Below are 21,060 nucleotides of genomic sequence, written 5' to 3'. Positions count from 1 at the left end.
ATTGCCAAGAAACTGAAGATCTCGCACAAGGCTGTGTACTACTCCCTTAACAGAACAGCTCAAACTGGCCCAAACCAGAATAGAAAGAGGAGTGGGAGGCCCTGGTGCACAACTGAGCAAGAGGACAAGTACATTAGAGTGTCTAGTTTGAGAAACAAGATGCCTCACAAGTCCTCAACTGGCAGCTTTAGGCCCGCATCCCGGAGACGCCTCTTCACTGTTGACGTTGAGACTAGTGTTTTGCGGGTACAATTTAATAAAGCTGCCAGTTGAGGACTTGAGGAGCGTCTGTTTCTCAAGTAGCTGGTAAACTAGACGTAGCTGGTAAATTTGCTCTGGCTATCTACTCCGTTTTCAGAGCACTTGTCTGAGTGTGTCAGAGTGCAGAATAAGAGACACATTTACAAACGCTCAACACCCGTTGAATATGGCCGGTGTCAGTAAACAGTAGCAAAAAAACGTAATAAATAGTTGCCAGCAGCACAGTTGCAGTCACCAACGCTCTGGATAACATGAAAACAGCCTAACCAGCTCTACTAGAGCAAGTAAAATGGTAAGAGTGAGCTGTTCACACATTTGTGTCTGGAAGTAGCTAGCCAGCTAGCCAACGTTAGCCAGTTAGCTTGGGTGCTTGACTGCTGTTGTTAGGTCCGAATGCTCGGACCAACCCTACTCCTCGGCCAGAGTGGCCAGTGTGCACTCTGAACGCTCTGAGAGCGAACCGCTTTGAATTTATGAATGATGCTGAATGGGTGTAGACTAAGAAGAGCTCTCCAGTAGGTGTATCAAAACATTCAAGGGCCATTTTCTCTAAAGTGAGGTTACAAGTTTATCAACTTTCAAAGCAGAATGACTTTCCAATTGTTCCTCAACTGCAGTATATGATATACCATGTTCTAGCACAGTCTCTACTGTTATCCAATGTAAAAAACACAATTGCAAACGTTGCTACATATGACCGAATCCAGCCGGTCAGTCACACATGGTGTGTGGATGTTGTTTAAGGTTGTGTGAATGTTGTCAAAGGTTATGTGAATGTTGTCTGACATAATGAACTAAAGCAGTGATCTTCCTTTGTAGGCCATTGCGCCACACTTCCTAACAATAACTAGATAGTTAGTTGCTCAATAGGCCTTATCTCCCTTACACCCACCCATGTTCCAGGAAAGCTATGTATGCCGAGTGAGTTGCTGTGTTTTGGTGAGGAGTGATTTGCCAGTGGACATTAAAACAGACTTGTACAAAGACCAACAGAAGCCTGCAACACCCCAGCCCTTATAGATCAATGTGAAACCCGTATAATGTGGTGTCAAAGAGGAAAATGTCATTTGTTATCTTATATGGCTTGAAGAAGAGATAGGTAATCCTGTTCCTCTTAGTTTCTGTAATATCGTTACAAGTTGCCCTTTAAGTTTTTGCAGTCTGTTTTATAACTGTTTCTAACTTTCTGTAAAACAATTGTTCATGGTTCCTGTTCCCCAGGATGTGTGGGAGAGTGGACATGTCCTTGATATGACTCGTCTCTGTCTGGACCTAATATCTGTGGTGATAAGCAGAAGCACCGGACTCATTTGAAGGGCATGTGAAACATCCCACCCATCCTTGGTAATAAGATGTCTGTGAAAACAAAAAGCAAATTTATTTTGTTTTCCAATGCATGCTGAAATAAAGCTTTTGTATATTGAGATTGGAGTGCCTTATGAAGGGGTTTTTCCACCACATAAGAACACAAAAACAAATTGTACTGTGTGGTTACATTAGTGTGTGGTAACATTAGTGTCTGTAAAAGGTTGATTTCTCTCCAGTGGTAGTTTCTGATTAAGCTGAAAAGGCCCAATAGTCTTCTGAAACACTTTTAGTCTAATACTCTAAAGGAAGTGGGCAGATAAAGTGGCTGGACTGATTAAGACTTTTAACAGGGCCATTATTTTGAGGTTTGACAACCCTGGCAGCCTCCATAGTATTGTCTGAGCAGCAGCTGTAGTAAGCTTGACAATCATGTAACCCCTGTGTAAGAGATTTTGAGATGGTCTGCCAAACATGCACAAAAGTCATTGCACAATGCACAGTCCCACGTTAAAAGAACAACAACTCTAAAGGCTTCACATACCCTTTATAAGGCCTATATAAAAGTAAAGCGATAAATTGAAAATAGGGTGCCATTTATTCAATAGGGTGCCATTTCGGACTCGAACCAAGATGGACACCTTAGATCGAGAAACATTCAATATCAAATTCTGGTTCAGTGTTTTCCAATAAGAAACTTTTATAAGAACTTTAATCACAATGTGCTTCCTGGGGTAAATTACTAGGTTATTACCCCTGACCCTGATTACTCATAACAATACAGTTTATTTTGCCAAAGAATTGTATAGTCCCTTATTTGGTGTGATTGATTTATAAAGACATAGCTTTGGATATCAACTTCATTTCTACCCAGTCCTTTCAGATATACAGTTGAAGTCGGAAATTTACATACACTTAGGTTGGAGTCATTAAAACTCGTTTTTCAACCACTCCACAAATTTCTTGTTAACAACTTATAGTTTTGGCAAGTCGGTTAGGACATCTACTTTGTGCATGACACAAGTAATTTTTCCAACAATTGTTTACAGTAAGATTATTTCTGATTATAAACTGAGTTTAAATGCATTTGGCTAAGGTGTATGTAAACTTCCGACTTCAACTGTACAGTATGTGCTCCAATCCAGTTCACTCATAAATAGGCTAGTATCCAACTGTAGGTGCTACCAATATAAGTCACCCCATAATAATAATGTACTTGTAAGCACACAAGTCACCTAATACCACTAGACTCTTAATTAAACAGCATCTAGATATGACACCAGGACACGACAGCTGACAAATAGTCCATCGCTCTGCCGTCTTTTGGTTCTGGTGGATATGATCTAATCCCCTAACCAGAGTGTGATTTGGGTAACAGTTGCATAATTGATAAGCACTACACGACCTGTTGATATAGTCGACTAGCTATCATAATTTAAGAATATGGAGTCAAAAAAAATGACTGCCATCTTATTAATTATGTGTGAAATGTTAATAATAAACCTGAGGCTACTGTTAATGATTAGTTATTGGAGAAACAAGACCAAGATGAGACTCTGGACAAGGCGGATACGGTATATTAGAGGCCTTTTAATCAAGCATAATAATATCTGGCAAACGTGCAGCACGGCTCCTATTCGTCCAACCCTTAGGGAGCTTTCGGAAAAAGAGGAGGTACAACATATTTGGGCAGTTCATTTATACATTGAAATGACGTAGGTAGATTCTGGTAGTTCTGGCTCCTGGTTGGTTGTTCGTAGGTGATAGACAGTCCTCTCCAGCCTGGCGTCAGTATCCCATTGGTTCTCGACAGAGTTCTTTGTCTTTGGAGCCCATCCCAAAGGGTTTTGAGCAGTGTATATTTATGGGTTGTCAGTGTGTTTTATCTTATTCCGCCACCCTGGTGGGGGTTTCCCGTGCAGTTAGTATATTGAGAAACAGAGAGAAGGGGAGGGTATAACACAGAGTACAAGCCAAAATTGTATGGTTAAGCCCAGGCAGACAACAGTCAGTGAATGCGTCATTACATGTTTTAATATGTTATTACAACACCCCCTCTTCACGTCTATTAGACGTGACAAAAACTAAAAGTAAGAAAAATAGAACAGGAAATTTTAGGAAATTTGTAGTCCCCCTCTTCACGTCTCCAAAGAGACGTGAAAATTACTCATATGTGCATGTTTCAAACTCCACCAGAGGATCCTCCTGTTGTAGGAGGGGGAACATCAATGCAGGGTCATTATTTGGTGCAATAGCAGAAGTAATAACTCGAGAAAGCAGGGAGCGGGCACATGGGATGCAACAACAGCCACAGAGGGTTAATATTGCAACAAACACAGAGATAGAGACCAGAATAGAAGAGACCAGGACCTTATATTTACCAAATGCATCCATCCAGGAGTCCCACGTGCTGGTATCAACCCCAGAGTGGGATTTCATTTTACCATTCAGGGTACGTAGTCCTTCTAACGCAACAGTGAGACTGCCATCAGAGGCTGTGTTATTGGGGATAAATGTGCAACATTGCTCCCCAAACATAAAACATATCCCACCCTTCTCAGCCAGCAACATGTCAATGGCAATGCGATTTTGAAAAGCCATAAGGGAGGTAGCCGCCAGTTGACCATGTACGGCCTCAAAACCTTGTTGAGTCCAGTTTCCTAATTTTTGGACATTGAAATGTATATAGTTAATGCGGTCAACATTTTTATTCACAGTGCACCACCAGCAGAGAGATGATTCAAAACCTGCGGCGACCTGGTCCACCAGCTTGTACTCATCAGGGACCCCCCTAGGAACACCTATAGCATCAATATACGTGGGATCCCCAACAGTCAGGGCTGCTTCCCGCTTGGTTCTGGTAGGCAGAAACTGTGGGTCCACAGCCTGTATCCGGGTCACCAAATCACCCACACCTATAGGGTAAACAGAGATAGGCAGTAGAAGTGTTACAAGCGCATAAGTACCCGTAGCCTTATTGGGAGGTCTGTCAAAAAGCCGAGGTCCCCCACACCACCACCAGATGTCAGCCCTGATCACTGGCTTAAAAACACCAACTACTACGATAGTATTTGTACACCAACCAACAGGGAGCAAACCTAACTGTAGGATACCCCCTGTCATGTTAATACAGGAGAATTCGGCCCTGGCAACATCAGAGGAAAATACTGGTGCCCTGTCCGTAGCGGAGACAACAGGGTAAACTGCATCCCACAAGAAACAATTACCAGTCGGATTGTCTTTGTCCATAAGGGGCGTTAAACATCCGATCTCGACAGTAGCCGGGACAATGCGGAGCAATGGTCTGGCACCCATGCAAACTACGCAACTATAGTGGGGGTTGTATTGGCTGCTTGTTCGGTCAATAATAACCAATTGTTAGACAAACCTGAGATACCTGTAGCAACCCGAATGTTCTCATCCGGGGTAGGGGTGGTGACCACTAAAACAGCAGAACCCCACCCATCCCTGTGCTGGGGTAGGGTATGTGGCTTTGCCATATCGTCACGCACCGTCACAGAAGTAGGCTGTGGTTGTGGCGTAACACAGATATATAGTGTGAAATGGACTTCAGCCCTGTCGGTATCTACATATGGGGCCAACGTAAAAACCTGACAACCCATAGTGGTCCCAGGTCGTACAATCAGCTTTAGTTGAAAACCAGTGCGTGAAAATGTAAGCCGTTTGCGCCAGGCAAGAACAACCCGTCCCTTGGAATAGCTGGACCAGTGACCATGCCCTGTTTCCGCCACCAGGTTTTTCCAAGACCACTCACCATATCCCCCTTTGGTTATATACCAGTTAAAACTGGAATAGGTCCAGGCAGGTAGCCCCAAACTATTTTGCGCATGACCCAAAAGGCCCCAAGGCAGGTAAACGGTGGTGGTGGCATTGAAAGGCAAACACAAGGTGGTGCTCTTCAACTCCTGGGGGGTGCACTTAGTGACCCCCACCTCACGCCTAGAAACGGTATGGTCTTGTGGTAGATAAGAGGGAAAAGAGAGAGAGTTAGTTTCACCTGGCAGAGCAGAATTCAGTGTGTGAGTCTGTAGTGGGTGCATCTGTTGGTCTATAAGCCATGTGAGTACATACAGTGACTCCTCCCATGAGAAGAAAAATAACAAACAGGGATCCGGAGATCCCCAACCGTTCCCAAGGAGTACGGTGTGACTTAGTCAGTGAATATGGGGCTGAACCTCCCATTTTCCCTGACTAAGGAGGTGCAAGATTTGGGGCCGAATGTAGACCACTTAGGTCGGTTCTGACTTCCGTCAGTGTGCGGGAAGGGGTTGGAGCTGGTGTACAATGTGTGAGGTGGTGCCAAGGTGCGCCCAATTTACCTTTGACCTGGACTGAGTGTGAAGTAACCTCCTTCACTTCGTACGGACCAGTCCACCTGGGTTCCAGCCACTTTCTCTTGTGGACCTTTCCCCTTACACAGTCTCCAAGTTTTACCTTCAGTGGTGGCGTGTCCCCCGGCAGCTCCCCCTCCTGGACCTTGTGAACCTGGGTAGAGAGTGCTGCAGAGAGAACCGTCAGTTTTTTCACATAATTAGACATTACAATTTATTGCACATCAAGGGCGGGCATATGACCTCCCTCCCTTGGTGGGCCAGGCATGACTCTACCAGTCATTATCTCATGAGGAGAGAGATGGGTGCCTGACCCTGGTGAGGCTCTCATGGCCATCAACGCCAGGGGCAGGGCTTCGACCCATTTCAACTTCAACCCGGCACATACGTTTGACTTGCACGTTCCATGAGACCTTGGGATTGTGGCCTATAACTGACCTCGCATCCTCCCCCGCCGTTGGAATTGCCTCTACCCATTTGGAAAACCTATCCACCATCACTAATAGGTATTGTTTCCCATTAACCACCTTATTCGTCCCCATGTCAGTGTAATCTATGTTAATATCCTGAAATCATGCATTAGGTAATGGGTATGAGCCCATTGGTGTTCGATATGGTTTCTTTGGGTTGTGTCTGTCACAAACATTGCATTCATCACAAAATAAATCATCGCCATGAAATAAGTCAGTTATATATTTTTTATGTGAGGGTGCCACCAGATGTGCGAGGCCTTTTGGAGGGTCTTTAGTCTGCCTTCGTGTGTGGGGCCATGTGCTTCTCATAAAAGTTCTGGGTCCATCAGTGTGGCCTGCTTCATGGGCATGGGCTGAGTCTGTATAGATATTCACAGTCTTTCCTTTTCCTCTGATGAGGGCCTGCGTCAATCCGATGATTTCAACTAATTGGTCCGATGCTGGTTGAGGGATGATGGCTGATTGAAGGGTGACATCACGAGGTGAGCTGTTTTTTTTAATAGCTTTTGCTACTGCAGCAACGTATCTGGAGCATGTTGTCTGTTCTACCTCAATGTGGTCAAGTTTGAAAGAGTAGTACATCAAGACCCTTCTCTCCCCCTCTTGTTTCTGGAATAGGACGGATGAGGTAAATCCTTCCCTTTCAGAAACATCCAAATGGAACTTGTTCTTGTAGTCAGGTGCAGTCAGAGCTGCTGCCGCTGATAGATCTGTTTTCAGGAGTGCTATGGCTGTTGATGCTTCAGCCGTCCAGGCCAGGGGTGCATGGAGGTTCCTTGATCGTAGGATGACCGGTGCTGCCACCCCCTCTGGGCCACACACAATGGTACAACACTGATAGGTGGGGTCAGGTGCATCATGTCTTCGTCCCAGTCTGCAGTGTAGAGGCAGTCATCAGTTTCTGTTGCATTGAGTGTGCAATGGATCTCAGCTTGGGGAGTCTTATATGGGTGCAGAGTGTAGATTTGAGCTTTCAGTTGGTTGAACTTAAACTGGATGTGAGGGGTGGAAGGCCCTGTGGGTAGGCATTTTAGCCAGTACACTTCTGGGGTTTCAGACAGTGTGGGCATCTTTTATGGCCAGGGCATGGTGTTCCCTGCCATACCTTGAAACTGTGGTTGGTTGTAATCTTGCTGTTGCTGCTGCATGTGGCTGGGCCCTGGGTGGTTGTATTGTAGAGGAGGGGGTCCTCTTCCTCCTCCTCCTCATCCTGTGTTTGTGGCTTTGGGTAGTAGTGTTTTCATTGCAGTTGGTGTAGCCATGTAGAGGCTCCTCCATGTAGGCTGGGCATCTGTCCCATCAAAGCGGTCTTCCAAGGCTGGTACTCAACGAAGCGTGGATCAGCTGCTGGGCGTAGGGGAAGTTGGTAGGCCCCTTCCTGCTCCTTTCAGTGCTTGTATCAAGCCTATAATTTCAGCTAATTGTCTGTTTGGAGTAGAGGAGAACTGAATAAGATCGTGGCCTTCTCTCTTTAGGAGGCCCGGTTGAGATCCACCTTCCCTTCCTTGTGGGTAGTTCAGCAGGGACCCACCTGGGCCTTGTAGTGTTGTGGGGCTTGAGCAATCGGGCCTTTCTTCACAGACGAGGTGGCCTTCTTGAATCCCCACAGTCATGTTCCCTTTTAGCTGTCCTCCCTGCACCATGAAGACCGGGGCCTGTATGGCTGCTGGTGTGGTGTGGGTTTTAAATGGGTTGTGTGGGAGGTGTGCGAATGGATTTTGTGAATAGGGAGGTGGCACTTCAGTCTTCTCTTCCTGTGGCAGTGGCGGGTATAGAGAGAGCGGGGCCGATGGGGTGGTCACGGTGGGCGGTGGTGTGTTGTGGTTGTTGATTGTGCCTTCTCTGACGTCATCTGAGGCCCCAGCAAGCACCCCCATCATATCAGGTTTCTTTTGTGGGCGTGTCCTTTTTGTCTCCTCTATTGCCCATGTCCCTATTCTCAGCTCCGCCTCCGCTCTCTCTCTCTCCTTCGTTCCTTTCTTCTTGAAAAAATGGCTGCTATTCTTTTCTGCCTCACTCTCTTTCCCGTGCCTGACTGCCTCCTCTAATTCTCTTTCCATAGTGCTGAGTTGTTCCCTTGATGGGGCAACTCCACTAATGTAACCTGCCTGGGTCCATCTCAGTCTAATTTCCCCCCATATCGTCTTTATTGATTTATATTCCTGTTTTCCTCCTGCCCTTTCCTGTATTCTCTGATCTAAATATTCATTGAATTTGAGTTTGGGAACGGTAATTGAGGCCATATTGACGATTCCCTATGTCTGGGTCCGATAAAAAAGTATGTAAAACATTTTTTTTTTTAAAACAACTAAATGTGCTAACAAGACATTGCACTATTGCCCTCAGCAACTATGTGCACTTAGCCCGTCACTTGGTCGAAACCAGCGATGTATCCCTGGTGCCCACACAGACTTATCTCTCGTGTCTCACCCTCGTGCACACAGAGTTTTGTAGAATTACTGTACTATAATATCGAAAAGGGATATTCGCGAGATAATTATGCGTCTAGGGTATTTTACTGGAGTAATTTTACAGGTTCACACATTTCTACTGCCTGGCGAAATGTTAGTGTCCCAAACGCCTACTCTTGGGTCAATGTCAATGCATTCAGATGCCTTCTATAATATTTGTCAAATTAATTCTAGGCAACCCCAACAGCACAAAGAGAACAGAAATCAATTCGCTACTCGGCACGGCGGCCGCACAACCCCGCCCCAACTTTTGACTCAGCGGTCAAATTTAGAGCCGGTGGTCAGTATCCCTCGGTCTCATGGAACGGTGAATCAGTGACATTAATCTGGAGAGATCAGGTTTAATTCCTTCACTCCTAGTCCAATTATTTAGCTTATTAACTGATGCTCCTAGTGGGATGCCTACTCCACTGGTTCCAGTCTTAAATATACGTCTCGATCAATTAACAAAACATTTCATAATCTCATTCATATTTCATTTCACTGAGTTATCGAATCCCTCACCGTAACACCTAAACGATTGCCACATCGAAAATTGCCAGACTATTTGGACCCGATTAAAACAGTGCATCACATTCCATCAAATTCTGTTATTTTAAACAATATTTCATTTCACTGAGTTATCGAATCCCTCACCGTAACACCTAAACGATTGCCACATCGAAAATTGCCAGACTATTTGGACCCGATTAAAACAGTGCATCACATTCCATCAAATTCTGTTATCAAATCCTTCACCGTAACACCTAGTCGATTTACATATCAACTATTGCCAGCCTATATGGATTAGATTTTAAACAATATATCACATTCTGTCCTCCAATTCCTCACCATGACACCCAGCAAATTTACATATTAACTGTTGCTGGACTATTTGAATCAGATTTGAACAATATATTTACACAGATATCATTATGCAAATGCCTTTGGTTATTGGAACATTTTTCATAAATTTAACGGCAATTCATACTCACGCACTCAGTACTTCTGACCATAATTTGGATACTGACTATACTATAATATGCAGATTTCGATTAAACAGGTTCTGCTTACCTTTATAGTGTCGAGCTCTTTGGTCAGTTTCCTGAGGCGAGTTGAATCCCTGATGGCTCCTGTAGACAGGTCGCCCGTCCTTCTAGAATCTGTCGTCAACTTGTCTTTTCTCTCATCAAATCTATGGACCGAATTCATGGGTTTCTACCATCCTCTAGCTACCAATTTGTTAATGATTAGTTATTGGAGAAACAAGACCAAGATGAGACTCTGGACAAGGCGGATACGGTATATTAGAGGCCTTTTAATCAAGCATAATAATATCTGGCAAACGTGCAGCACGGCTCCTATTCGTCCAACCCTTAGGGAGCTTTCGGAAAAAGAGGAGGTACAACATATTTGGGCAGTTCATTTATACATTGAAATGACGTAGGTAGATTCTGGTAGTTCTGGCTCCTGGTTGGTTGTTCGTAGGTGATAGACAGTCCTCTCCAGCCTGGCGTCAGTATCCCATTGGTTCTCAACAGAGTTCTTTGTCTTTGGAGCCCATCCCAAAGGGTTTTGAGCAGTGTATATTTATGGGTTGTCAGTGTGTTTTATCTTATTCCGCCACCCTGGTGGGGGTTTCCCGTGCAGTTAGTATATTGAGAAACAGAGAGAAGGGGAGGGTATAAGCCAAAATTGTATGGTTAAGCCCAGGCAGACAACAGTCAGTGAATGCGTCATTACATGTTTTAATATGTTATTACAACACTACTCACTGAAGATCCGACCCAGAAAGGGCATGAGTTTCGGATGGGTGGCGAGCTGCTGAGGGAGAGAGCTGAGAAGGAGAGCGCGACCATGGAGCAGCCGAGAACCAGCTGCAGTAATCCAAGGGAGAGCAGTGGGCCGCCGGGGAGAAGCGCTGGTAGCAGCTGCGACTGAGAACCAGGCATGCGAGAGCTAGATACACAGCGGGGCGGCCGGATCCTGAACGACGAGTCTGCCAACTGAGAACCCAAAGAAACCCTAGATTCTAACACGATCCGGGGAGAACTACCGGTATAGACATTGGATACGCGCCACCAGGAGGAGAACAACTGAACCTGGATGAAACTCAGCGCGAGGAGGCGGGTGATCGTTTTAGTTTTATTCCTAAATTAAAGAAGAGATCCGTCAGTTGGGTTTGGTCAATCTTAGCGTCGTTACTACTGCCATGGTCGTCTCAAGGTGGCGGAGTTTTAAGTTTTAAAATAACTGCTGTTTGTGACAAGAGGCTAGGATTGCGTTTCACATTTTTGTCAGAGGCACAGGAAGGGCGCAGGAAAGAGCGCGTGTGCAGCCCTCTGGGCATAAACGGCAGGGACCCATGTGTCCCGGCCCTGGGAATAAACGGCAGGAACCCAAGCCGCTAGGGTGCCCCCAACCCCCCTTTTTTTAGGAACTCAGTCATGGTCTCAATTTACTGTTGAGAGTTAGAATGGTAGAATAGATAAGATGCAATTTTGAAATTGGCAGTGCATCAGCAGTTTTTCCTCTTGTAATGTCAGTCACTGACAGTCACTCAATTAGCCCATGTCAGCGAAAAATGTTTAAATTGGTAAATTAGTCTAGCCAGTTACACATTACCATGCATGGCATTTGCCAAGGGGCCCTAACCTCAAGCCCCCCCCCCCATTGGCTTTGATACTCTGATTGGTTAGAGACGATCAAACCGGTAATTACTTTTTTTTTACAGCAACCCTTGTGTGCCTCGTCACCACAAATGTCTTCAGTGATGACAGTCAGAATTGCAGGAAATGAGCTTTAAAAGGGCTAAATGTTCTATCCACGCATCACAACATTTTGGTAATTGCAGGAAATTAGCTTTTAACTACAAAATGTTCTGTCCGCCCCATGGCATGAGTAGAATTGCATGAAATTAAATTTAGAACGGCAAGATTTTCTCTCCAACCCATGGAAAAATGGGTAGAATTGCAGAAAATGTGCTTTAAAACCACAGCATTTTCTCTACGCCCTATAGCAAAATGCATACAATTGCACGAAATGAACTGATGTCAAAAGGGAGACCATAAAAATGTTTTATCCACAAGGTGGTGAGGCTCCCAAACTAAATCTTGATTAGGGCCACCAAAAAGCTAGGATCGGCTCTGCGGGTGAGATTTGGCCACATGTCCCCAACTGTCATTTGCAATATTTAGGTGTGAAAGAATTCAAGGATTTCTTAACTCTTCAGGTAGATTTTTATTTTGAGTCAGACCGCCGTCATTAATTTGCACAAAAATAGATTGATAAACGTAATTCACTAGCCGAAATGTCTTGTTTAGATGTGTTTGATGACAGCTGACTGTAGTAGGTTATGCAAATGTACAGTGGGGCAAAAAAGTATTTAGTCAGCCACCAATTGTGCAAGTTCTCCCACTTAAAAAGATGAGAGGCCTGTATTTTTCATCATAGGTACACTTCAACTATGACAGACAAAATGAGAAGAAAAATCCAGAAAATCACATTGTAGGATTTTTAATTAATTTATTTGCAAATTATGGTGGAAAATAAGTATTTGGTCACCTACAAACAAGCAAGATTTCTGGCTCTCACAGACCTGTAACTTCTTCTTTACCTGTATTAATGGCACCTGTTTGAACTTGTTATCAGTATAAAAGATACCTGTCCACAACCTCAAACAGTCACACTCCAAACTCCACTATGGCCAAGACCAAAGAGCTGTCAAAGGACACCAGAAACAAAATTGTAGACCTACACCAGGCTGGGAGGACTGAATCTGAAATAGGTAAGCAGCTTGGTTTGAAGAAATCAACTGTGGGAGCAATTATTAGGAAATGGAAGACAAACAAGACCACTGATAATCTCCCTTGATCTGGGGCTCCACGCAAGATCTCACCCCGTGGGGTCAAAATGATCACAAGAACGGTGAGCAAAAATCCCAGAACCACACTGGGGGACCTAGTGAATGACCTGCAGAGATCTGGGACCAAAGTAACAAAGCCTACCATCAGTAACACACTACGCCGCCAGGGACTCAAATCCTGCTTAAGCCAGTACATGTCTAGGCCCGTCTGAAGTTTTTTTAGAAAGCATTTGGATGATCCAGAAGAAGATTGGGAGAATGTCATATGGTCAGATGAAACCAAAATATAACTTTTTGGTAAAAACTCAACTCGTCGTGTTTGGAGGACAAAGAATGCTGAGTTGCATCCAAAGAACACCATACCTACTGTGGAGCATGGGGGTGGAAACATCATGCTTTGGGGCTGTTTTTCTGCAAAGGGACCAGGACGACTGATCCGTGTAAAGGAAAGAATGAATGGGGCCATGTACCGTGAGATTTTGAGTGAAAACCTCCTTCCATCAGCAAGGGCATTGAAGATGAAACGTGGCTGGGTCTTTCAGCATGACAATGATCCCAAACACACCACCCGGGCAACGAAGGAGTGGCTTCGTAAGAAGCATTTCAAGGTCCCGGAGTGGCCTAGCCAGTCTCCAGATCTCAACCCCATAGAAAATCTTTGGAGGGAGTTGAAAGTCCGTGTTACCCAGCAACAGCCCCAAAACATCACTGCTCTAGCGGAGATCTGCATGGAGGAATGGGCCAAAATACCAGCAACAGTGTGTGAAAACCTTGTGAAGACTTACAGAAAACGTTTTGACCTCTGTCATTGCCAAAAAAGGGTATATAACAAAGTATTGAGAAAAACTTTTGTTATTGACCAAATACTTATTTTCCATCATAATTTGCAAATCAATTCATTACAAATCCTACAATGTGATTTTCTGGATTTTTTTTCTCATTTTGTCTGTCATAGTTGAAGTGTACCTATGATGAACTTACAGCTGTAATCGCAGCAAAAGGTGGCGCTACAAAGTATTATATATATATCATATATTAGTATTAGTATTAAAGGGGCTGAATAATTTTGCACGCCCAATTTTTCAGTTTTTGATTTGTTAAAAAAGTTTGAAATATCCAATAAATGTCGTTCCACTTCATGATTGTGTCCCACTTGTTGTGGATTCTTCACAAAAAAATACAGTTTTATATCTTTATGTTTGAAGCCTGAAATGTGGCAAAAGGTCGCAAAGTTCATGGGGGCCGAATACTTTCGCAAGGCATTGTAATGACAGGAAAAATATCCATAAACAAATGCTGTCCTTACATGCCAAAGTCCTCTCTTACGCATGGGTACAGTAGACAGGGCAATATAACAGTAACCCAGTTTCACATAACAGTATAATATAAGGTAAATGCAATATACAGTATGAAATAGAAATGTACAGAATAGTCTATGGACCTAGGCTAGCTAGCTTTCTCAATGACAACCTGGTGTTATGTACAGTATAGTCTATGGACCTAGGCTAGCTAGCTTTCTCAACGACAACCTGGTGTTATGTACAGTATGTGACCTTGCAAACTACTAACAGTAAAATATGGTCAAAATATCTTCAACAAAAACACATGGCATATTTAATGACAGGAAAAACTTTCATAAACAAATGCTGTGCTCCCCTTTTAACAACAAAAGGGGACATGGATAGACATGCAAGCCCAATGACGACATGTAGCCTACAGTAGAAAGTACAGTAGCTAGCTAGCATGTACAATATTCACAAATCAACAGATACAATTTGAATAAATTACCGAAATACATGAATATCTCAATATATTGGTGGGAGTCCACATTATAATACACTGTCAGTGACCATATAAGTGTTTTAACATATAGGCCTGATTATGATTTTCATGGGACAATTTTTCAGTACCCTACCTTCCACGTGGGTACAGTAGTAGACAGCGAAGAGTTAAGGGGGGCAGGGGATGTTTGAGGGGGAATGCAGAAGGGAGTGTGCAACGTTAAAAAGGGCACTTGCAACAACAAAAGGAATGTACAGAAATATCAGGCAGTAATATCAGGCATGGAACTATTGAAATGTTGTGTAATTATACAATATATATATTGTATAATTATAATATACAATTACAACATGTTGAATTACGCAAACCTCTGGAGAGTATGAAAATAAAAGAAAAATACTTGTAATGACTTCGTATATACAGGCCCTACGTTTTACCAAACCACTCACTGGAATATATCAGCTAAATAGCTACCTAATAAAAGGTTGAGAGAATAGAGATTGTGCAGGTCTAAGCACTCTCTATTGAAAAATGAGGACTAAGGCCAAACCTATACTTTTGTTGTGAACTAAAACTTCTCAACATCTAAGTTTATTCCCTTATCAATAACAGGGTACTTTTTCCTAACATTGTCCTTTAGTGTCTACAATTTGTTCTACCATAGACTATCAGTCTACACACTGGCTTGATAACCCTCCCAAACTTAGAAGGGGGGTGACTGCCTGCATGGGGGCTCTTCCTAGGTTGTTCTTGGGCAGGAGGGCCACTTGTCGGCAAGCTTGCGTTTTCCTCTGCATCTCTTGTTATCCACAAGAACTTGGTCACCAATGGAGCGAGGCTGGCTTTGACTTTCTTGGTGTGCTGGTCAGACTGGTGTCTCTGTTCCACTGCAGAGTTCTTCTGAGCTTGGAGCATAACAGACTGGAGGTTGCTCACCAGGGTCTTCACATAGACATCCTAGCCACAGACAGTCTTGTCCTGAAAGAAGTTCTTGAAGATCTGGTCAACAGGCAGCCTAGGTACTCTCTGAAACATCCAGTAGAAGGGTGCAAAGCCAGCGGTCTCATGAGCAGTACAATTGTACACAAAGGTCATGTTCTGGATCATATGGGGCCACTTCCTGCTTTGCCTTTGGGGACAAGGATATCAGCATGTTGCCTAGTGTTCTGTTTAACCTCTCCATGCCACTGCCCTCCGTAGGATGATTGGCGGAGGTACAAGACTTCTTGACACAGGCCAACTCCAGGAGTTCGGCGATGAATTCACTTTGGAAATTGGCTCTCTGGTCTGAGTAGAGATGGGTAGGAAATCCATAGACACAGAAGAAGTTGTCCCAAAGCTTCTTCAAACTTCCGTTGCTGTCTGGTCCCAGCAGGGGAATGCATGTGCCATCTTGGTGAAGTGATCACTAATCACTAGGACATCCACAGACTTGTTCTGGTTGTCTTCAGCAGACAGCAGATTTCTGAGTCGATGCATACAAGTTCCAGTGGGGCAGTGGTCTTGATGCTCTCCGGTGGGGCTCTTGCTGTGGGCTCTGGGGTCTTGCTGAGGACACACCTTTGACAGGTCTTGACATAGTTGCGGACGTCTTTCTCTATTACGTGCCATAAAAACCTCTGACGGTGTGTGGCTGGCCACCAGGCAAGGCCTCCTTCCTCAGAGTCTCAGGTAGGACGTATGGAATCGCTCGCTCTTGTTAAGTGGATCATTGGAAACTCTGTACAATATATCATTAACCAGTGTGAGCATTTCCCATTGTTTCAGATTCTTCCGAGCGAGCTAGTTGTCATTGTGATGCTTACGTTTGGCTGGTCTGCACTTCCTCTCAACATAGTGGATCACTGTGAAGATGGAGGCATCATGTTGTTGGTGGGGCTTGAGCTCTTCTACGGACAAGGAGGGGAGTGTGTATTGGGCTAGCTGGGTGCTCATGTGGTCCACTAACAAAGCAGCTCTCTGTTGAGACACAGACTCCCAGTCTTCATGAGAGGAGAGTAAGACTGACACGCCATCCTCAGACAAGGACACATCCGCAGACACACTCAGGGAGGAGTTATCCTAGGACTTGCGGCTGACATGTCTGGTGGAATGCATCCTGCACACATCCATCTTCCACATCACACACTTTCCTAAGCAGCTCCAAATACGGCTCGGACAAGAGTCGATGACTCGGTGGCTTCACAAACGGGTCCCTGCTCAGCGCGTTGGGCACAACATTGCTTTCCTGGAATGTGTTTGATCTCAAAGCAATATGGTGCAAGCTTGGAGATTCAGCGTAGCTCACCTGCATCCACCTTGTGCTTGGTCATGATGTAGGGCAGGGATGGGCAACATACATTTTTTGTGGCCCCCACTCTCATCAATGTTGCCCATCCCTGATGTAGGGTAAGTATACCCATTAAGCCCACTTCAATCTTTGGATTCAAATAATTTTTTATTTATTTTTCTGCCATTTCATGTTTCAACCAGCTCATGTGGTTGTTCTACCATACCAGTTTTTATTCTTAGCCAATCAGATGATTTATTAGTAAGTTATAAAGTATTCATACCTCTTGACTAATTCCACATTTTGTTGTTACAGCTGAATTAAAAAATGTATTAAATATTTTGTTAATCTCACCCATCTACACACAATACCCCATAACGACAAAGTGAAAACAGATTTTTTTAAATGTTTGAACATTTTGTGAATGTCAAATACAGAAATATCTCATTTACATTAGTATTTACACCCGAGTCAATACTTTGTAGAAGCACCTTTGGCAGCGATTACAAGAGCTTTTACACACCTGGATTGTGCAACATTTGCCCATTATTCTTTTCAAAATTCTTCAAGCTCTGTCAAATTGGTTGTTGATCATTGTGAAATAACCATTTTCAGGTCTTGCCATAGGTTTTCAAGTAGATTAAAGTCAAAACTGTAACTCGGCCACTCAGGAACATTCACTGTTTTCTTGGTAAGCAACTCCAGTGTAGATTTGACCTACAGTGTGAATGTTTAAATGATGTATTCAATATAGACAATAAAAATACAAACATTTGTGTGTTATTAGTTTAAGCACACTATTTTTTTGTCTATTGTTGTTACTAAGATTTATGACTAATTTATACAGTAATCCAAGTAACTTCAAAGGGTTCACATATTTTTTCTTGACACTGTATATATCTATATGTCTACAGTTGAAGTTGGAGGTTTACATACACTTAGGTTGGAGTCATTAAAACTCGTTTTTCAACCACTCCACAAATTTCTTGTTCACAAACTATAGTTTTGACAAGTCAGTTAGGACACCTGCTTTGTGTATGACATAAGTCATTTTTCCAACAATTGTTTACGGACAGATTATTTCACAATTCCAGTAGGTCAGGAGTTTACATAGACTAAGTTGACTGTGCCTTTAAACAGTTTGGACAATTCCAGAAAATTATGTCATGGCTTTAGAAGCTTCTGTTAGGCTAATTGACATCATTTGAGTCAATTGGAGGTGTACCTGTGGATGTATTTCAAGGTCTACCTTCAAACTCAATGCCTATTTGCTTGACATCATGGGAAAATCAAAATAAATCTGGTTCATCCTTGGGAGTAATTTCAAAATGCCTGAAGGTACCACATTAATCTGTACAACCAATAGTACGCAAGTATAAACACCATGGGATCAGGCAGCCGTCATACCGCTCGGGAAGGAGACGCGTTCTGTCTCCTAGAGATTAACGTACCTTGGTGCGAAAAGTGCAAATCAATCCCAGAACAACAGCAAAGGACCTTGTGAAGATGCTGGAGGAAACAGGTACAAAAGTATCTATAGCCACAGTAAAACGAGTCCTATATCGACATAACCTGAAAGGCCGCTCAGCAAGGAATAAGCCACTGCTCCAAAACCACCATAAAAAAGCCAGACTACGGTTTGCAATTGCACATGGGGACAAAGATGGTACATTTTGTAGAAATGTCCTCTGGTCTGATGAAACAAAAATAGAACTGTTTGGCCATAATGACCATCGTTATGTTTGGGAATGTGATGAAAGAAATTATAGCTGAAATAAATAATTCTCTCTACTTTTATTCTGACATTTCACATTCTTAAAATAAAGTGGTGATCCTGACCTAAAACAGGGAATTTTTACTTGGATTAAATGTCAGGAATTGTGAAAAACTGAGTTTAAATGTATTAGGCTAAGGTGTATGGAAACTTCAACTGTGTGTATATATATATATATATACACAAGTGTCCCACTTGTTGTTGATTCTTCACAAAAAAATACAGTTTTATATCTTTATGTTTGAAGCCTGAAATGTGGCAAAAGTTCGCAAAGTTCAAAGGGGCCGAATACTTTCGCAAGCCAACCTCTGGCCTGTATTTGAAGTGGAAGGATGGTGGATGGTTACTTTCCTAGGCCTCTCCTGAAGAGCCAGATCAACCCCCCCCCCTGGTGGTGATGTTATGTAACAGCAGTTTCAGGGGACCTGGTATCCATAACGTGTCCACAGTAGGACTGTTTCTTATTAACGTTTATGTTAATGTGGTAGATGATTTGCAGCTTGCCAACGCTCGAGGCATGATGAGTAACTAAGTGAACAACAAAATAAACACCAATCCCCCAGTCAGTCAAATACAAAGTGATCGTTTAGGTAGCCACAGTATCACACACATAAAATAACCTTAACACGACTGAGCCAATCAGACCCAAGCTGTACTGGCCGGGTTACACATCCACCATAGCTGCATGAACCATGTTGAAAAGGACAATGTGAACAGAAAATAAAGCCAGCACAGGGTGTTTTCTCCACTCGGTCAATGAAAGACTTTATTTTATTTGGTGTTGTAAGATAATGAAACATGAAAGACCCAAAGCAGACATTGTCCAGTCATTCCTCTCTCTATCTGTTTCTCTCTCTCTCTGTTTCTCTCTCTTTAATACTGTGTGTTCAATCATAAACACTTATAACCCACTGGAGGTATAGTGTGAACTGAGATACAATCAAGCATGTAATAACATGTAGAAACACATCAACAGTGTAACAGAGACCACGACAGCCGACATGACAGACTCCACAACAGAAATGACTGACATACATATCAACCAATCACACGTCTCCTACATCAAACCTCCTCTCTGAAACCACCTGATCTGGGTTGCTATTCAATCAAAACCGTTATCCAGGTTTCCGTGGTTAATAAAACAAAAATGACCTTCCTCTTTTGAAAGATCATGTTTGAGTTATATTACTGATCAGTTTCTTTTTGTTTCCGCACAGTGAATTTATTCTCATACATTTTATCATACCCAGGAAACTCGGAAAACATTCATTCCCCCCCAATTTCGTGATGTCCAATTAGTAGTTACAGTCTTGTCCCATTGCTGCAACTCCCGTACGGAGGTTGAGAAGGTCGAGAGCCATGCGACCTCCGAGCCGCACTGCTTCTTGACACACTCCTCGCTTAACCCGGAAGCCAACCGCACCAATGTGTCGGAGGAAACACCGTACAACTGGTGACCCGAAGACAGCATGCATATGCGCCCGGCCCGCCACCAGGAGTCGCTAGGAGCAAGATGGGACAAGGACATCCCGGCCAGCCAAACCCTCCCTTAACCCGGACGACACTAGGCCAATGTGCGCCGTCTCATGGTCCCAGTCGCGGCAGGCTGCGACACAGCCTGGAATCGAACCCGGGTCTGTAGTGACGCCTCTCGCACTGCGATGCAGTGCCTTAGACCGCTGCGCCACTCAGGAGGCGGTTTTGATTAAATGCTGTTCCCATGTTGAACATGTCTCTGGGGGACAGGACTGGTCACGGATATTATCGTTGTGGAGGAAGGGACAAAGGGACGGATGGAGGGACGGTACAGTGGGGACAGTATTAAGGTTTTGGTGTCTCTTGTTCCCTGTTTTCCCTAAAAGCTTGAGAGCAGCAGAGCGGTGTGGTCCAGGGGACAGGGGTGCCATGCATGGTCAGATGTCCCCAAACCTCATTATGTTATTCATAAAGTAAAAGGCACTTAAAAAAATCTTACATTCCAGTGTATTCTATATATAATATATTGCCTCTTTCGATCTCTATATATATATATATATATATATATATATATATATATATATATATATATATATATATATATAGTATGTATACACACACACACACACACACACACACACACACACACACACACACACACACACACACACACACACACACACACACACACACACACACACACACACACACACACACACACACACACGATCATATAGAATGCAAAGATGGAGGAGTATAAACTCCAGACATTGTATATATAATAATATATATGTGACCTTTTAAAATAGTTTGGAGACAGCTGGTTATAATGTTTTGTACTAAAAGGAAAGGAGTAACGAGAAGAAGATACAGCTTGGAGGACTCGTAAGGTTTAAGGTTCTTGTGGAGTGCAGAGAGGGACTCGTGGTAATAGGTTTCAGTTGCTCTGCAGGCAGCAAACTGAAGGAGTTGCATAGGCAAGAAATTAACATCCTGATTAAATGGATCATAACAATAACACAGATCGGTGTAACAGTAACACATCGGTGTAAC

General features: G+C 43.5%; 1 protein-coding gene across 1 annotated transcript; it reads right to left on the bottom strand.

Moving 5' to 3' along the window:
• Positions 1-3,136: 3,136 nt before the first annotated feature.
• On the bottom strand, positions 3,137-8,268 carry LOC139412382 (uncharacterized). Its single transcript, XM_071159191.1, has 4 exons — positions 7,923-8,268; positions 5,907-6,086; positions 5,342-5,584; positions 3,137-4,481 (listed from the first exon to the last, which is right to left on the bottom strand). The coding sequence occupies exons 1-4, from the start codon at positions 8,266-8,268 to the stop codon at positions 3,730-3,732; spliced, it is 1,521 nt and encodes a 506-aa protein (XP_071015292.1). The 3' UTR covers positions 3,137-3,729.
• Positions 8,269-21,060: the final 12,792 nt, after the last annotated feature.

This window comes from Oncorhynchus clarkii, chromosome 6, assembly GCF_045791955.1.
Source record: "Oncorhynchus clarkii lewisi isolate Uvic-CL-2024 chromosome 6, UVic_Ocla_1.0, whole genome shotgun sequence".
NCBI lineage: Eukaryota > Metazoa > Chordata > Actinopteri > Salmoniformes > Salmonidae > Oncorhynchus > Oncorhynchus clarkii.
The sequence above is the reverse complement of the archived record's forward strand: the minus strand, read 5'-3'. Positions and strand labels throughout refer to the sequence as shown.